The sequence below is a fragment of the Podarcis cretensis genome, assembly GCF_951804945.1.
Source record: "Podarcis cretensis genome assembly, chromosome: 16".
NCBI classification, from domain to species: Eukaryota; Metazoa; Chordata; class Lepidosauria; order Squamata; family Lacertidae; genus Podarcis; species Podarcis cretensis.
Window position 1 is genome coordinate 24,754,486 of NC_137186.1, and position 16,424 is coordinate 24,770,909.

The window sequence follows — 16,424 nt, forward strand, 5'->3', positions numbered from 1 at the left end:
AGGACAGGTTCTGCTTCCCACCCCCAAGCAGCAGAAGCTTCTATTTTCTAAAATGTAGGCTGCAGAACTTTTTGCCCTCCGGATGTTGCTGGCCAACAATTCCCACCAGTTCTAACCACTGGCCATGGTGGCTGAGGCTGATGGGAAATGGAGTCCAACAGCATCCAGAGGGTCAGAGGTTCCCCCGGCCTTGTTCTACACGCTAATCTCATGCCACTAAGGGTGGTTTGGACCACCCAACTAAGAAAAGACAAGCACCACTGAATTACGGCATTGGAGGTTTCAAGAACCACTGCCTACCCCTCATCCTTGACAGGTTCCTCTGAAGCGGTTGAGTGGGGTGGGGTGGGGGGAAGAGGAGAGAGAAAACAAGTAATCAGATCTTCTAAACAATATCCGGCGTTGATGTTTTTGGCAAGCGGGGCGAAGGTATAAAGGAAGGAGGAGAAAGTTACCAAGCGGGCAAAGACAGAAGCCCAGACACAGGAGCGGGGGAAAGTAGTAGTTCAGAATGAAATTAAGGCTATTGTTAATTCACCCACTAATGAATGCAATTTATGACAAAAGCCCTTGGCAGCGGCCCTTGTATGCCCAGAGGACCACGGAGACGGAGGCCTGGCGTGCAGTGGGAGCCTCGTGATTGGCCGGGAGGGGAGGGGGAGATCTGGAGCGAGATATTGGGACAAGGGAGGGGTAGAGTAATGAATTTGGTGTTTTAATATCTAGAGGCGAAAAACTTAATTAATGGCATCTGAATGCTTTGGAGACGGCAGCGTGGCGGTTCTTAAGCAGCTGAAGACCCAGTGGGGGCCCAGGCCTGAGGGCTTGGCAGGATGGTGAATGCTCAGCTGAAGTGTGTGCGTGGCGAGGGGGGAAGCTAGGGATTGCAGTAGGGCCAAGGTGCGTGTGAAAAGGATGGGATCACAACACGCCACCCCAAGGAAATCAAGGAGTTCACCTGTACTGAACTGGTTTATAAGAGGCATCTCATTGAACTTTGTCTAGTGCTTCAGATCATTCCATGCTCGTTGGCCATGCCCACACCTGAAGGACCATGCGTATAGCCTGGGAGTCATTTTGGGCTCACAGCTGTCCATGGAGGTGCAGGTTAATTCCAGGGTGGCTGCTCCATCTGGTATGCCAGCTGAGACCTTACCTGTCCTGCCAGGGTGGTGCATGCTCTGGTTATCTCCCACTTGGACTACTGCAATGCACTCTACATGGGGCTACCTTTGAAGGTGACCTGGAAACTACAACTAATCCAGAACGTGGCAGCTAGACAGGTGACTGGAAGCGGCCACTAGGAAGGTATAACACCGGTCCTGAAAGACCTACATTGGCTCCCAGTACGTTTCATGGTGCTGACCTGTAAAGGCCTAAATGGCCCTGTATACCTGAAGGAGTGTCTCCACCCCCATCATTCAGCTCCAACACTAAGATCCAAATCCGAGGATCTTCTGGCTGTTCCCTCACTGTGAGGAGTGAGGTTATTGGAAACCAGGCAGAGGGCCTTCTCGGTAGTGGCTCCCTCCCTGTGGAACACCCTCCCATCATCAGATGTCAAGGAAATAAACAACTATCTGACTTTTAGAAGACACATGATGGCAGCCCTTTTTAGGCAAGTTTTTTAGGGAAGTTTTTAATGTTTGGTGCTTTACTGTGTTTTTAATATTCTGTTGGGAGCCACCCAATAAAATTAGTAGTAGTAGACTTTAACTTTGTGCTACACTGGGCACAACCCAATGGCAAGAAAAACAAGGAATGAAATGTTTCAAAGCCCCCAAACCAGTGGGTGTGCTTCCCTCCCCGCCTGACCTTCGCTCCGACTCTTCCGCCATCTTCAGCGCCAGCATCTCTGCCTCCAGCACCTTCTGCTCCATCAGCCGTTTCTCCTCCTCGGTCCGGATGGCTGTGGCTTTGATCCGCTGCATCTCCTGCTCTGCCTCGGCGGCTTTCTGAGCCAGGAGCTTCGCTTCCTCTTCCGTGATCTGAGCTTTCTCGGCCAGCAAGTCGGCCGTTTCTTCGGATCTCATCTGAGCAAGAAGGGTGGAGAATTACACACAAGGGGCTCTGACGCAGCAGCGATGTGCCACTGGTTTGGCTAGAAGCCATGATGGCTATGCTCTGCCTCCACAGCTGGAGGCAGCAATGTTTCTGAATACCAGTTGCTGGAAGCCGCAGGGGGTGAGAAGGCTCTTGACCTCCAAATACTGCTAGCAGGTTTCTCACTGGGACATCTGGTTGGCCACTGTAAGAACAGGATGCTGGACTAAGTGAGCCATTGGCTTGATCCAACAGCCTCATCTGATGTTCTTATGGTCTGTGGTCAAAAGTCTTCCTAACAGATGGGCAATGAAAACCACCCATGCCAACCCTCACAGTTGCAAAGAGGCTCATATTGGAAGGATAAATGCCCACTTTGTACTACTCAGGGGCCTGAAGATCTCACTGCCCTTTCTGCAATTGGAGCTGGAGCTTATCACCGTAAATCTCATTTGGATACCTAAGAACACAAGGAGAGCCTGCTGGATCAGGCGAATAGCCCATCGAGTCCAGCATCCTGTTATCAGTGGCCAACCAGATGCCTATGAGAAGCCCACAAGCAGGATCTTATCACACTCCCCTTCTGTAGTATCCACCAACTGGTATTCAGAAGCATCAATGGAGAACACAGCCATCCTGGCTAGTAGACAGCAATAGTTTTCTCCTCCATCAATTTGTCCAATCTTCTTTTAAAGCCATCTAAGGTTGATGACCTTCACAGCCTCCTGAGGGAGTTAGTTCCACAGTTTAACTAGGAGTGAAAAAAATCTTTCTTTTCCCCTGTTTGGATTTATGGGCTGCCTATATTAATTTGTAAGTTTTAAGTCAGGATCAATGGGAAATGTCAGCTGACAAAGTTTATTTCTTTATTTTCTGTTATTTCATAGAATCATAGAATCATAGAGTTGGAAGAGACCACAAGGGCCATCGAGTCCAACCCCCTGCCAAGCAGGAAACACCATCAGAGCACTCCTGACATACGGTTGTCAAGCCTCTGCTTAAAGACCTCCAAAGAAGGAGACTCCACCACACTCCTTGGCAGCAAATTCCACTGTCAAACAGCTCTTACTATCAGGAAGTTCTTCCTAATGTTTAGGTGGAATCTTTTTTCTTGCAGTTTGGAACCATTGCTCCGTGTCTGCTTCTCTGGAGCAGCAGAAAACAACCTTTCTCCCTCCTCTATGTGACATCCTTTTATATATTTGAACATGGCTATCATATCACCCCTTAACCTCCTCTTCTCCAGGCTAAACATGCCCAGCTCCCTTAGCCGTTCCTCATAAGGCATCGTTTCCAGGCCTTTGACCATTTTGGTTGCCCTCCTCTGGACACGTTCCAGTTTGTCAGTGTCCTTCTTGAACTGTGGTGCCCAGAACTGGACACAGTACTCCAGGTGAGGTTATTTGTTGTTGTTGTTTTTAAATCTTCCCACAACGGACTCTGGACTTCCTTTCAGGTGCTAAACTGGGGTCTGTACCACCTTGCATTGGGATTCGCTGGACTGAATGTCGCTCCGTGAAGAAAATAAAGGAAATCAAGGCACACAGAAAATTAGCAACTCAAGAAGAAATCTGGCTATGAGATTTCTCCCTGAGATGCTAACCTTCTACATGCAGTTTGTTTGTCTGTCTGTCTGTCTGTCTGTCTGCCTGGAGAGCCACTATCTGGAGTCTGAAGAGTTCCAGTACAGATAAAGGTTGCCCACCTTCATGAGAAGGAAACCTCTGTCAGTGACCATTCCACCCAGCAGCAGTCAGAAAGAAGCTGGAAAGAAACAGCCCCTCAGCCTCCCTGAAACACTCTCCATGTAAAAGACACACAGCCAGTGGTCTTTTCCACCTGTAAAACAACTGCACCAGAATGCAGAAAGTCTTTTATTTTCCTCTTCCTTGCTTTTCATTTTACATCTATTGCAAGCCATTCTGGCAGGATCAGTCACCCTTCCTCTTAGCAGGATGCTGAATGGAATTTTAATTGACTAATAATTATTTTTTTCAAAGAAAAGAAAAGAAAGAAAACCAGCTCAGATGAGCTGGTGACCACAGGAGCAATTTAAACTTATCCTGCTGCGGGTGGCACAATTGCCTTTGCCAGCTTAGTGCCCTCCACATGGGGCTGAAGGGAGTTGTAGTCCAATGAGAGTGAAGGCTCCCTACTGCACCATCAGAGTCCATTTCCCCAACACTGTGGTGACCAGCTGCCCCGTCCTTTGCTTCTGAAACCTGGATGATGTGGGACCTTCTGCATGCAAAGCAGATGCTCTACCCCTGAGCTACTGCCCCTCGCCTAAAAATAAACCAAGTTTCTAGTCCTTATGCTTCTTAAAAAAAGAAGAGCTGAATTAAACAGGAAGTTGTCTTATACTGAACCAGACTACCATCTACACTGATTGGCAGAGGCTCTCCAGGGTTTCACTTATAGGAGGCAGGTATTGAACCTGCAACCTCCTGCATGCAAAACAAGTGTTCGATCACCGAGCCACCATCCGTCCCCAAACGAGTAAGCTTGATGTTGCAGAGTCTGAATACAGGCGAATGGAGCATCTACTCTGACTGGTAAGGACAAGTCTTGCTGAGGAGAGGGGGTCTTGCTTCTACCATGCATGTCTTGTTAACAGGACCATGCCATTGCAGTGGGCAGCTAGTCATCCCTGCAGAGAGACTTACCAAGGCTTCATTAGCCATTGTCGCCTCGTCTTTCAACTGCAGCAGCCTCCTCTCCAACTCGTCCCTCGTCCGCTCTGCCTCTTCTCGCATCTGCTTCTCTCGAGCTAAACGCTGGCGTTCCATCTTGGGGGGTGGGGAGAGGCAGGGTGGGGAAGCGAGGACGGCAGAAAAATAGTACATAAGCAACCAAGGCATGCAGATCGTAGGCATTCTGCACCGAAAAGAAATCCAATTTATCAGGGCCGTGCAGCAGAATTCAGACATCTGCTCGCCACAATCAATTCCACTTCCGCAATCCAGGTTTACAAAGCAATTTAGATGCTTTGTTAAAGAGCAGGGAGATTTTGAGGCACAGGATTTGCTGCCAGGCTGATAGTAGACACTTTGGAAGAGGCCGACGTGGAGCTCCTCGGTGGACTCCCTGCTCTCTGCACCCTCAGATTTAGGAGCCCTCCCTCAGCAATTAATTTTTTCCCTTCTTGCTCTTCAATATCCTCTCAAAATTTTGAACCATTTCCCCGCTCTAGGTAAACAACACATTTAACCTCTGTTGGCCATATCTTGGTCTCTGAGCGGTGTGCAGGAAGGTTAAGAGAGACAAAATCAGTTAAAAACTAGCCGTAGAAGTCAGAAAAATGGCTAGAGATGCCTGCAGAAATTAAAAAAGTTATGTACTAGGTGCTGGAAATTCAACGGTGATTGGGCCTGCCTGAGGGGATGCAACAGAATGGAGCCCACAATGCTCTAGTGGATTTGAGCCATGCATCCAAGTAACAATGACCTCAGTGATCACACAGTGATGTAAGTTCTCAAGGTACCCTTGGCCAAAGTTGCTAAGGGCCTTGCAAATGCATACAAGACCCTGGAATCTGAACCGGTAATATATGGGTAGACTGTGAAACCTTTAAAACACTGGTGCTCTGTGCGGGAGTTAGTCTGACCTCGCCAGCAGTCCAGCTGCAGCATTCTGCACCAAGAGGAGGGTCCAAAGCAGTCCCAAGGGGAGCACCGAAATTTTTTTTTTAAAAGCCTTTATGCGCTGGGTGACACTCCCTGAGACAAAACACGTTTCCCTCCTCCTAGAACTCAGGATGCATCCCCCATTTTCCTTTGGACACATTCGGTTTTTTACAGCTCAAGTTGACCTGGGTGCAAAGGCAGCCATCCCAGAAACTATTATCGCTGCCCATGGAACTAAGCCAAGAGCCGTAACATCACTGACACAGGCAAATCCAAGACAAGTACTTTTAACCTAACCTTCCCGTAAGCTGAGCGTCCCCTGGCACACGGAGGCACTTGGCCGCGGCCGCCTAACTGCTTCCCCAGAAGTGGCAATCTATATTCCGAGCAGCACCGCACAGATTAGCTGTGTGGGTTTCAGCAAGTAGAAAAGGTCTACAAGCAGAAAACCATGATTCATACAATCCAATTTGCTGATATGTGCTCATTGGCTCCATGCTGCGGCCTGAGATGCGGCGCGTCTGCTGGCTGGGCTGACCCGCAGCGGATAAAAGGAGGCCAGGCTCAGAATTAGCATGCAGGCAGCATGCGGCGGAAGAGCAGCTCGCATTCCATCACCATCTAATTAGGACACGGCTCCCCCTCCCTCCTACAACCGCAGCCAACCTCCCCAAGACACAGCAAACATATGAGCGCCACGACCGAGAAATAGGTTTACAGAACGGCATGGGAGAGGATGGACAGCATTTAAAGATCGTATGCCCGCAGAGTGGACACCGTTTTTCTGGCCCAGTAGTTCGGGCACTGGCAGCTGCAAGGATGCGCTGCTGCAATGCACTCTATGTGGGGCTTCCCCAGCGACTGACCCGGAAACTGCAGTCATCACAAGAGGCTGCCCAATCTGTTGCACAACGGGCTTCCATTAGCACAGCTGTAGTACTGGATTCCTCTGTTATGCAACTTTAAAACTGCCCTGCCCCGAGTTTCCAGAAATCTGCAAAATTTGCCTGGAATTGTCAGCTCTCGCCTGCGGGTGCCGAACGTTCGCAGCAATGCCGACGTTGCAGCAGTTTCCTCTGGAGAGATTCCGAGTGAGCAATTCAAATAGTTGTTAAGAAAGGAACAGGACCCTCCCTTTCTCTGACCTGTTTCCTGGCCTTCTCCTCCCGGGCTTGGGCTTTCATCTGCTGGACTTCCAGGGAGTCTGCTTTCCTCCTCCTCATGAACAGGTCGTGGTTTCCAATGCACAGCTGCAGGATCTGGTCCAGCCAATAAGAAGAGGAGAAGAGGATGGCAAGTTTGTGTTCACGCCACCAAGCATTTGAAAGCAAAACACTTTTGTCCTCTACCCCACCTTGTTGCACAGAACTGCGTGCCAACCCCACCATGTTGAGACATGCCACAGCCATCAATAATGCCAAGGGAGAACTGTTTCTGGTGGCTTCTGTGTAGCAACTGTAATGTCTAGATCAGACACGCATGACCATCATAGGAAGCTGCCTTATACCGAATTGGACCATTGGGACATCTAGCACAGCTTTATTTACATCAGGAGTGGTGATGCTGTGGTCCTTTAGATGTTGTTGGACCACAACTCCTGTCATTCCTGACTACCACCTATGTTGGCTGAGGCTGATGGGAGCCCACAGTCCAATAATATCTAAAAGGCCACAGCTTCCCCCATCCATAGTCTACACTGGCTGGCTGGCTTTCCTGACCCTACCTAGAGATGCTAAGGATCAAACCTGAGACTCTGCCAATGACAATAAACTCTTCCCAATGAAAAGAAAAGGAAGATTCTAGTCTTCATGATTCTAAATAAATGGTAAATAGTAACCTAGTAACCTGCCTTCTGCCATTAAGACTGCTGGTGCGTTTAGCTCAGTGTTTTGGCCAGTTTGTGAAACACAAATGGGACTACAATCCCAAAAGCAAAACAAACATTTAAAACAATATACAACAATGGATTTAAAGTTTAAAATGTGTTAGGCGTATAAACACATTAAAACTTTAAGATAAACTTCTGTAGAGAAATGACCCAGAGTCACCCGTGGATCCGAGTTTGGGAATTTTCTTAACAAACTAGTTTGAATCGGGGGGTGGTCTGTGCCTACAGATCTGTGTGCAGAATCTGGCGACCACCCGGGTCGTCTTGTGATCTTTGCCTAACAGGAGAAGATCAAATTTTTGCTTTTCTGGGAGGTCAGCAAACCTCACCAGCAGGGGGTCAATGGTATCTCTACGTGCCTCATCATAAAAGGGACATTAAAAAAATATGTGTTCAGAGCTTCCTATAACCCCCCAATGGGCAGGCGCAAAGTCTCTGGACATATGGGGCTTTTTTAAAGGATCCTTCCAAGACTGGCAAGGGCAGAGCCGAGCTTTGCTCAGTGTTTTATTGCTTCCTTTGTTACTTATCCTTGGTATTTTATTCTAATTCAAATTGCAGAACAATAAAATGCAAAATGAGAAAGAGAGTCAGTGGTGGCATAGTGGTTAAGTGCTGCACTAAGACCTGGGAGACCATGGTTCAAATCCCTGGCTCAGCCATGAAGCCCGTTGGGTGAACTTGGGCCATTCCCTTTCAGCCTAATCTACCTCGCAGGGTTGCTGTGAGGATAAGGTAGGGAGGAAGAGAACCATGCACACCGCCTTGAGCTTCTTGGAGGGAAGGTGGGGATTTAAATATAAAAATGCAATTAAAAAACAATATGACTATTTAGTGCAATGGATGTGCCATCTCCATCTTCAGCCAACTCCCATTGGCCGCAACATCGCATGGCTGTGCTGGCTGGGGTAGTTGAGATTTGTAGTCCAGAACATCTGTAGGGCATCATGTTGATGTAGATGGACTGGCAGCAGTTCTCCAAAAAATAATAAACACATGAGTGGGTTGGAAATTAGCTGTCTCTATAAGGCAGACCGATCCTTGAAGGGTTAGCTCAGAAAAAACTCTGGGTGAAAACGGGGAAAGGAGACAAACCCCCCTTTATACACGGCTCTTGAATGGGGATCAGCGGGAGGAGTTGGGAGGAAAAACAATGGAAGCCCTGAGCACAGTGTTTGACCACAGAGCTTGCAGTTTCCCCGGCGCTCCAAGAGACCAATTTTCCAAGCAGAATCTGCCAGCTATTCAGACAAAGCCAGGCCTCTGTTGCTGCTGTTGCACCAACAATGGCGGGCTTGTTCCCAGCCTTTCATGCAAGAGAAAGAGTCACTCACAAAACCATTGAGAAGCTTGCTGCTACTATCCACTTTCTCTCTCTCCACACCCACTCACCCTGAGATTAAGAGTCTCTTGCTACACACACACACACACACACACACACAGCCAGAAGCCTGTTGCTACTATCCACTCCCTTCCCTTCCCTTCCTTCCATCCTTCCTTCTCTCTCTCTCTCTCTCTCTCTTTTTCTTCCCCCCCCAACACCCTGAGATTAAGAGTCTCATGTGCGCTCTCTCTCTATATGTAAATAGGGCCATATAGCTTATTACTGTCTACACTGACTAGCACTGGCTCTCCAGGGTTTCAGGCAGGGCATCTCTTCCAGCCCTTACCTGGAGATGCCTTTGGGGACTGAACCAGGGACCTTCTGCATGCCAAGCAGCATCATACAGCTGGGGTGAGGCTGGTGGGAGTTGCATCCCATAACATCTGGAGGGCATCAGGCTCTCTAGGTCTGCAGTGCGATTTGTGGCTTTCCAGCTCCCCAGAGCCATCATCTGTTTCATCTCCTGCACACCAGCATTTTGCGCAGCCTGGGGCCCCTTTGCCTTGGAAGGATGCCTGGCTGTTCAGCAGAGAGGCTGCCACAATGCAACTCTTGCATCCTCCTTCAGACTTACCAGCTTATTCACACGCAGCTTTGAAGAGTTGAATTTGAAGACGTCAATCTTTTTGTCCAGAGGCTTTATCGTAAACTGCAAGGGAGGAAGAAGTTGTCAAAGAGTGGAGTGAAAATGAAATAAAGGTAGAGGGGTGCGCCCTGATAGCTGAGCCCAGTCTTGTGCGAATCGGAAAGGAGCACCAGAATCTCTCTTATACCAAGTCAGAGCAGTGGTCCATCCAGCCCAGTACTGCCAACACTGACTGGCAGCAGCTCTCCTGAGTTTCAAGCAGGGAGCCTTTTCCCCAAACCTACCTATCACTGAACTTGTAAGAACCCTTTGCATGTAAAGCACATGTTCTAGGCACTGAGCTATGAGTCAGAACCCCGGTCCGTGCTGAGTCAGAACCTTGGATCTGTCTAGCTCAACACTGTTTACTCTGGCTAGCAGGGTTTCAGGCAGGGGACATTCCCATCCCTAGGAAGAGATAGCTGGGACCTTCTGTGGGAAAGGCTCCACCCTCTGAGCTACAGCCTTTCTTTTTAAAGGTGAATGCACCTTGAAGTTTTACTTTCCGGCTAGCTGCCAACACAGAATCAGACAAAAGACAATCACTCCCTCGGGTTGGGGAAGTTCAGTGTTCTCCAGCCATTTTCACACCCCACAAACTTAGATCCCACAGCAAAGCCAGTAAGCAAAGGAGAAGAGCGACGGAGGACAAATCAAACAAATGCCTAGAATCCAGCTAGTAGCCACTGCAGCAAAATTTGTGGCAGCCAATTTGAGAGATCCGTTCCTTCATCCTCCCCTCTCTCAGAATACCCAGGTAAAGTGGAAATGAAGGCATTCTTTGCTCACAGGCTGCACTGAATAAAAAGTCTTATTTCTCAGTGCATAGAGAGAGGGAGAAAGAGTGCCAGCCTGTCTCTTTTCTTAGCAAAGAAGCGTGTTGGGTTGTTTCTGTCAGGAGCTCGTCCTACACTCAAGTAGGACCCTGGCAGAGACACATGCCCAACTGGCATGTTCTCTTCCTCCTGGTTGATCGTTCAGGAGCTTCAAAAGCTTTCTTCAGCCTGAACATCACAGCAACCGATGCCAACAGACATTGGCACACATAGGGATCCGCAGAGTCTTGGCAGCTTGCATAACAGACCTCAGCGACTCAGCATTTTGGCTAATCTACTTTATTTACATATAAACACACACGGAGCACTGCAACATGGCTCCCTCTCTCTCTAGCATCAGACAGCAAAGAAGAAAGAACAAAGGACAATAATCCCACTTCACGGAACACAGTAACACAAACATTCTGTCTCCGTCACTTCCCACTCTGTGGAGTCAAAACATACATCGTCATGTGATAGACAACAATCCCATGACTGCAATCACAGAGCAGGAATTCTAACAGTTTTGCCAGGTGAGTCGCCAGCCTGCCTAGAATGGGAAGCAGAGCTGCAGTGCTGTGTAGTGGTTAGAGTGTTGGACTAGAACCTGGGAGACCAGGGTTCAAATGCCGACTCGGCCGTAAAGGTCACTATGTGACCTTGGGCCAGTGAGCCTAGCCTACCTCGCGGGGTCATCGTGGGGATTAAATGGGGGACAGGGGTGAACCAGAAACACCACCTTGAGCTCCTTGGGGGAGGGGAGGTGGGATTTATACACAATCAATAAACAAAACAAATAATAGGACGAAACAGCAGCACGGAGTCTCAGATCTCAACTCTGGCAGTGGGGGGAAATCCCTGAGGATTTGCTGCCAGCCACGAGGACCATTGCAGTCCCAGACGTGTGCTTGATAATAGACACACTAGATTAAACACCTCTGATGTTTCGGTACAGCTGTCCTGCGCCACTATTAAGCCCCGCTTACTATCGTGTCACATCTCGCTTGCGGCCGTCTTATTACAAGATTATTGACGTGATAAAAGATGACAGATCCTTCCCTCAAGGGGCGGCTCTATTACAGGCTATTATGTTCCAGGCCCAGCAGACGAGGTCCTGGGCCTCTCAATTCCTGGTGGAATACTGTACACAGTTATGGGAGGGAAGTGGGGGGGGGGGACATAACTGATAAAACTTGTGTAAAGCCAGAAAAGGGAGAGGGGGAAAGGATCTCGCAAGAATGCTAACTGAAATAGGATTATGCATCCAAAACTGCAATTTTTTAAAAAAGAGCAGATCATAAACTAATTGCTTCAAGCTTCAGCAATAATAACTGAAGTAGAACGCCTTAAGCTCTTGGCCCTCACAAGATAATTTTTAAATGTTATCAATCCTCCTTTTCCTGCCCGCCTCCCACCAAAAAAGAAAAAAGCCGCTGCTAATTTCGTCTGCATTGCACTGTTTGCATCAGTCTTAAAAGAAAGAAAACTGCAGTCAACATTTTCCAGGACAGGGGAGCGAGGAACCGCTGTACCAATTAAAACCGGTGACTGTTTTTAAAGAACTGCAGAGTCCAGGAGGTTAAGGGATTCTCTGCAATCCTGCTATATCAGGGATAGCCAGCATGGTGCTAGTCAGATGCTGTTGGACTACAACTCCCATCATCCCTGCCTCCTGGCCATATTGTCCAGGGTTGGGAGGCAAGGTGCAGCCACTCTGGCCATCCCTGTGCCAGACAGACCACAGTCAAAAGGGCATTATTATTATTATTATTATTATTATTATTATTATTATTAATTGAATTTATATACACTGTATGTAGGTAAAGGTAAAGGACCCCTGGATGGTTAAGTCCAGTCAAAGGTGACTATGGGGTTGTGGTGCTCATCTTGTTCTCAGGCCGAGGGAGCTGGCGTTTGTCCACAGACAGCTTTCCAGGCCATGTGACCAGCATGACTAAACCGATTCTGGCACAATGGGACACCGTGACGGAAACCAGAGCGCACAGAAACACCATTTACCTTCCCACTGCAGCGGTACCTATTTATCTACTTGCACTGGCATGCTTTCGAACTACTAGGTTGGCAGGAGCTGGGACAGAACAACAGCAGCTCACCCCATCGCAGGGATTCGAACAGCTGACCTTCTGATCGGCAAGCCCAAGAGGCTCAGTGGTTTAGACCACAGCGCCACCCATGTATACTGTACACTTAAATAACTCTTTTAGTGCTTTAACAGCTGTTGATTTGTTGTCTTTACATTCCACCTTTCTCCCTGCAAGGAGCTCAAGGTGGCAGACGTGGATCTCCCCCTCCTCATTTAACCCCCACAGCAGCCCTGAGAGGCAGGTTAGGCTCAGAGATTGTGATAGGCCCAAGCTTCACATGGTCAAGTAGGGATTCAAACCCTGGTCTCCCAGGTGCTTGTCTGACCCTCTAACCACTTCCACTGCATGGCTTCCCCTAAAGTATCCTGGGAACCGGCAGCAGGAAGGAATAGGTGCAAGAGGCCGCTTTCTCAAATCAGCACTTGGACAGACACGGGGAGGGGGGGACAAGAGGAGTGTGCCTTACCTCCTTATCGCTGTAAGAGACGTTCCGAATCTCATTCCACGGAAATGAAATTTTGGGGGTCAGCCGATTTTCCATATCATATATGTGCAGGCCCAAGGCATCCACGCCCAGCAGCAGCTCAGTTCCTTTCTTATTCTAAAGGAAAGAGAACATTGGAGGTTTTTAAAGCAGAGCTTGCATAGCCATTGTTATGGATCCTTTTAAAAAAAAAAAAATCCTGCATTGCAAGGGCTTGGACTAGATGACTGTCGGGGCCCCTTGCAACTCTACAATTCTACATTGTCTCCATTTGAAATGGCTCAGCGAATCTGACACATGAATCCCACCTAAGTCTATCCAACAATTCTACAGTTTGTTGTTGTTTAGTTATTTAGTCGTGTCCGACTCTTCGTGACCCCATGGACCAGAGCACGCCAGGCACTCCTGTCTTCCACTGCCTCCTGCAGTTTGGTCAAACTCATGCTGGTAGCTTCGAGAACACTGTCCAACCATCTCGTCCTCTGTCGTCCCCTTCTCCTTGGGCCCTCCATCTTTCCCACCATCAGGGTCTTTTCCAGGGAGTCTTCTCTTCTCATGAGGTGGCCAAAGTATCAGAGCCTCAGCTTCAGGATCTGTCCTTCCAGTGAGCACTCAGGGCTGATTTCCTTCAGAATGGATAGGTTTGATCTTCTTGCAGTCCATGAGACTCTCAAGAGTCTCCTCCAGAACCATAATTCAAAAGCATCATTTCTTTGGCGATCAGCTTTATGGTCCAGCTCTCACTTCCATACATCACTACTGGGAAAACCATAGCTTTAACTATACGGACCTTTGTTGGCAAGGTGATGTCTCTGCTTTTTAATATGCTGTCTAGGTTTGTCATTGCTTTTCTCCCAAGAAGCAGGCGTCTTTTAATTTTGTGACTGCTGTCACCATCTGCAGTGATCATGGAGCCCAGGAAAGTAAAATTTCTCACTGCCTCCGTTTCTTTCCCTTCTATTTGCCAGGAGGCAACTTCTACGGTAGGGGTTGCCAATGCAGCACCCGTGGGTGCACATGTACACACAGAGGCTTTCCCTTGTGCTTACAGGTTTCCCCTGGTCAAGTTGTCTCCCCCCCAAAAAAAAATAAAAAAAAAAATAGGCGCATAGGAAGCTGCCTTATACTGATCAGACCATTGGTCCATCTGGCTCAGTATTGGCTCCGCTGCCTGGCCGTGGCTCTTCAGGGTCCCAGGCAGGAAATATCTCCTAGATCTTCCAGGAGATGCCAGGCATTGAACTTGGGACTTTCTGCATGCAAAGCAGATGCTCTACCACTGAGCTCCAGCCCTTCGCTTTACACACACACAAAGCTGCCTTATATGAATTCAGAGCCTTGCTATAAGGCACCTTATGAACTTTGGCACAAAAATGTAAAATAAAGCTGGTTCGGAGACTGAAAAAAGGTTGGTCTATAGAAAGCAGAAGAGTTGGATGCTGTTATGGAGCAAGGATTTTGCAGAAGTCTACAAAGCTGTTAGACAAAGAATTAGAAGTATTTCTGACAGCGGCTCTCTGGCAGCGGCTCTCTGTGGTTTCAGTCAGACAGGGAAAATGCCTAGCCCTAACTAGAGACTCTGGCGATTGAACCTGGGACCTTCTACGTGCAAAGCAAAGCTCTTCCATTGAACTACATCTCTTCCCTGAATTAAGGTTGAAAAAAGCCAATAGAATAAGTTATGGTGTGTGTGTGTTGCTCAACGACAGTGTATATTCCATTTCCAAATGTGCCCATAAATCCAAAAAGCTATGTTCTACAGGATCAACCTGGCCAAAGAGGGAGGGCAGGAGGAGGCAGAGCTAGAGCACTCAGGCTTCCCGAGGCAGAATGAACTGCAGCAGCAGTGACTCATTCATCCCCCTGGGGAAGCCTCTCAGCGGCCCTTTCCTGGTTGCAGGTAAGGCTACGGCAGGAAAGCTGCCAGTATATCAAAGGTTCTGCATCAAACTCTCCTCTGCATTACGGAAGGAAGCTTTAGCAAAGCCAGAGTCTGCTGACCAGAGTCCTTCTGCACAACTGGTACCCATCTTCTTTTCTTAAAGGGCATCCTGCCCTCAATCCGCCCCCCCCCCCAAAAAAAAAAGTGCAACGCAAAACTTGGGGCTTTTACCCGGATCGCAAAGTAGTTCACGCCGTACATCTCAAGGTCCTGGGCAATCTTCAGGTACTCCATTTCAGCTTCATCCCTGTAAATGTGAACAGTGGGGCAGTCAGTTTAGAGCTGCAAAAGCTTGACAGAAATGGGACCTTATGGAATATGCAGGAGACTGGGATAGAATGAAGGAATAAGACGGTTTCTTAGCTTCACGGAGATATTACACAGCATGCTCAAGATGGTCTCAAGGTATGACACAAACACAAGCACACACACAAACTAGAGGCTGTGCCGCCGCTCACTTTGCTTGCCAACTCCGTCTGGCAACAACACCCCTCTGGCCAACCTTAATTCTCCCTTGCACTTCACCTAAACCACCCTTCCATATGCAGCTGCCTGCCTACCTCTTTCTCCCTCCTCCACTGCCCCAGCAGCTCTCAGAAGTCTGTTGTCACACCATAGTGCACATCACCACCTATTAGTGGCCAAGCAAACTGCTACATGATGACAACCTTCCCTTTTTATTATATGTAAGAGATATAAGCAAAAAAAAAGATCCACAGCAAATCCCTTCCTGCGGGTTTACTGCATCCTAATTTCTGTTAAAATGGATGTTCAGCAAAGGAAATATGACATTTTAATTTTCCCCCTTCCCGAACACCCTAAATTTCAGGGGCATAGTTGATCACCCTTAGCGAAAAGAAAGAGTTGCCCACTGCTGTGTTGTAGGGTGCAGTAGTGGTGGGTGCTACTGATACTCAAAGGGCAGAAGGCAGAGGTATCAAAAGTAGGCCGAACCAGAGCCAATGAGAAGCAGGGCCACCCCATGGGCTAGTTGTAAATAAGAAGGGAGGCTGGTGGGGAACTGTCCCATTTGCCCTATTGGGTCAGCCTCCACTATTATGGAGGGAAAGGAGCAGAACAAAATAAGGGTAACTAGGAAGCTGCCCGTTTTCTATGCTTGTCTTAGAGACGTCTAAATGTTATAGGACTTCCACAATGATCCCTTCTCTAGGTTACAAGCATAAGTTATTTGTCCATTATTCTCTGATGATAATAATAATAATAATAATAAAATTTTATTTATATCCCGCCCTCCCCAGCCGAAGCCGGGCTCAGGGTGGCTAACAACAATAAAATAATCAGACCTATGCTTTGCTGCCATCCTTAAAACAAAGGACATGAGATTCTGCTTTCAGGGCAGGCTGCACATCAACTCTTAAGATTTTTCAGATTCCTACAAATTTCCAAATTTCCTACTCTCATGGTTATGAATTTAAAAACTTTGGTTGGTATGCCAGCTACTATTTATTTCGTAAAATTTATATACCACTCGATTGGAACAAAACCCCCTCA

At 48.0% G+C, this 16,424-nt stretch overlaps 1 protein-coding gene across 4 annotated transcripts in view; it reads right to left on the reverse strand.

The window, feature by feature from the left end:
• The window catches only part of NF2 (NF2, moesin-ezrin-radixin like (MERLIN) tumor suppressor), a 95,391-nt gene that overhangs the window by 37,860 nt on the left and 41,107 nt on the right, over nt 1-16,424 (reverse strand). For all 4 annotated transcript variants that reach the window (XM_079956773.1, XM_079956775.1, XM_079956772.1 and 1 more), the window contains exons 7-12: nt 15,084-15,159; nt 12,953-13,087; nt 9,516-9,590; nt 6,815-6,928; nt 4,710-4,832; nt 1,816-2,033 (exon numbers count right to left, since the gene is read on the reverse strand). In XM_079956773.1, the coding sequence (XP_079812899.1) occupies nt 1,816-2,033; nt 4,710-4,832; nt 6,815-6,928; nt 9,516-9,590; nt 12,953-13,087; nt 15,084-15,159 (741 nt within the window). The remainder of the gene's footprint in view (nt 1-1,815; nt 2,034-4,709; nt 4,833-6,814; nt 6,929-9,515; nt 9,591-12,952; nt 13,088-15,083; nt 15,160-16,424) is intronic.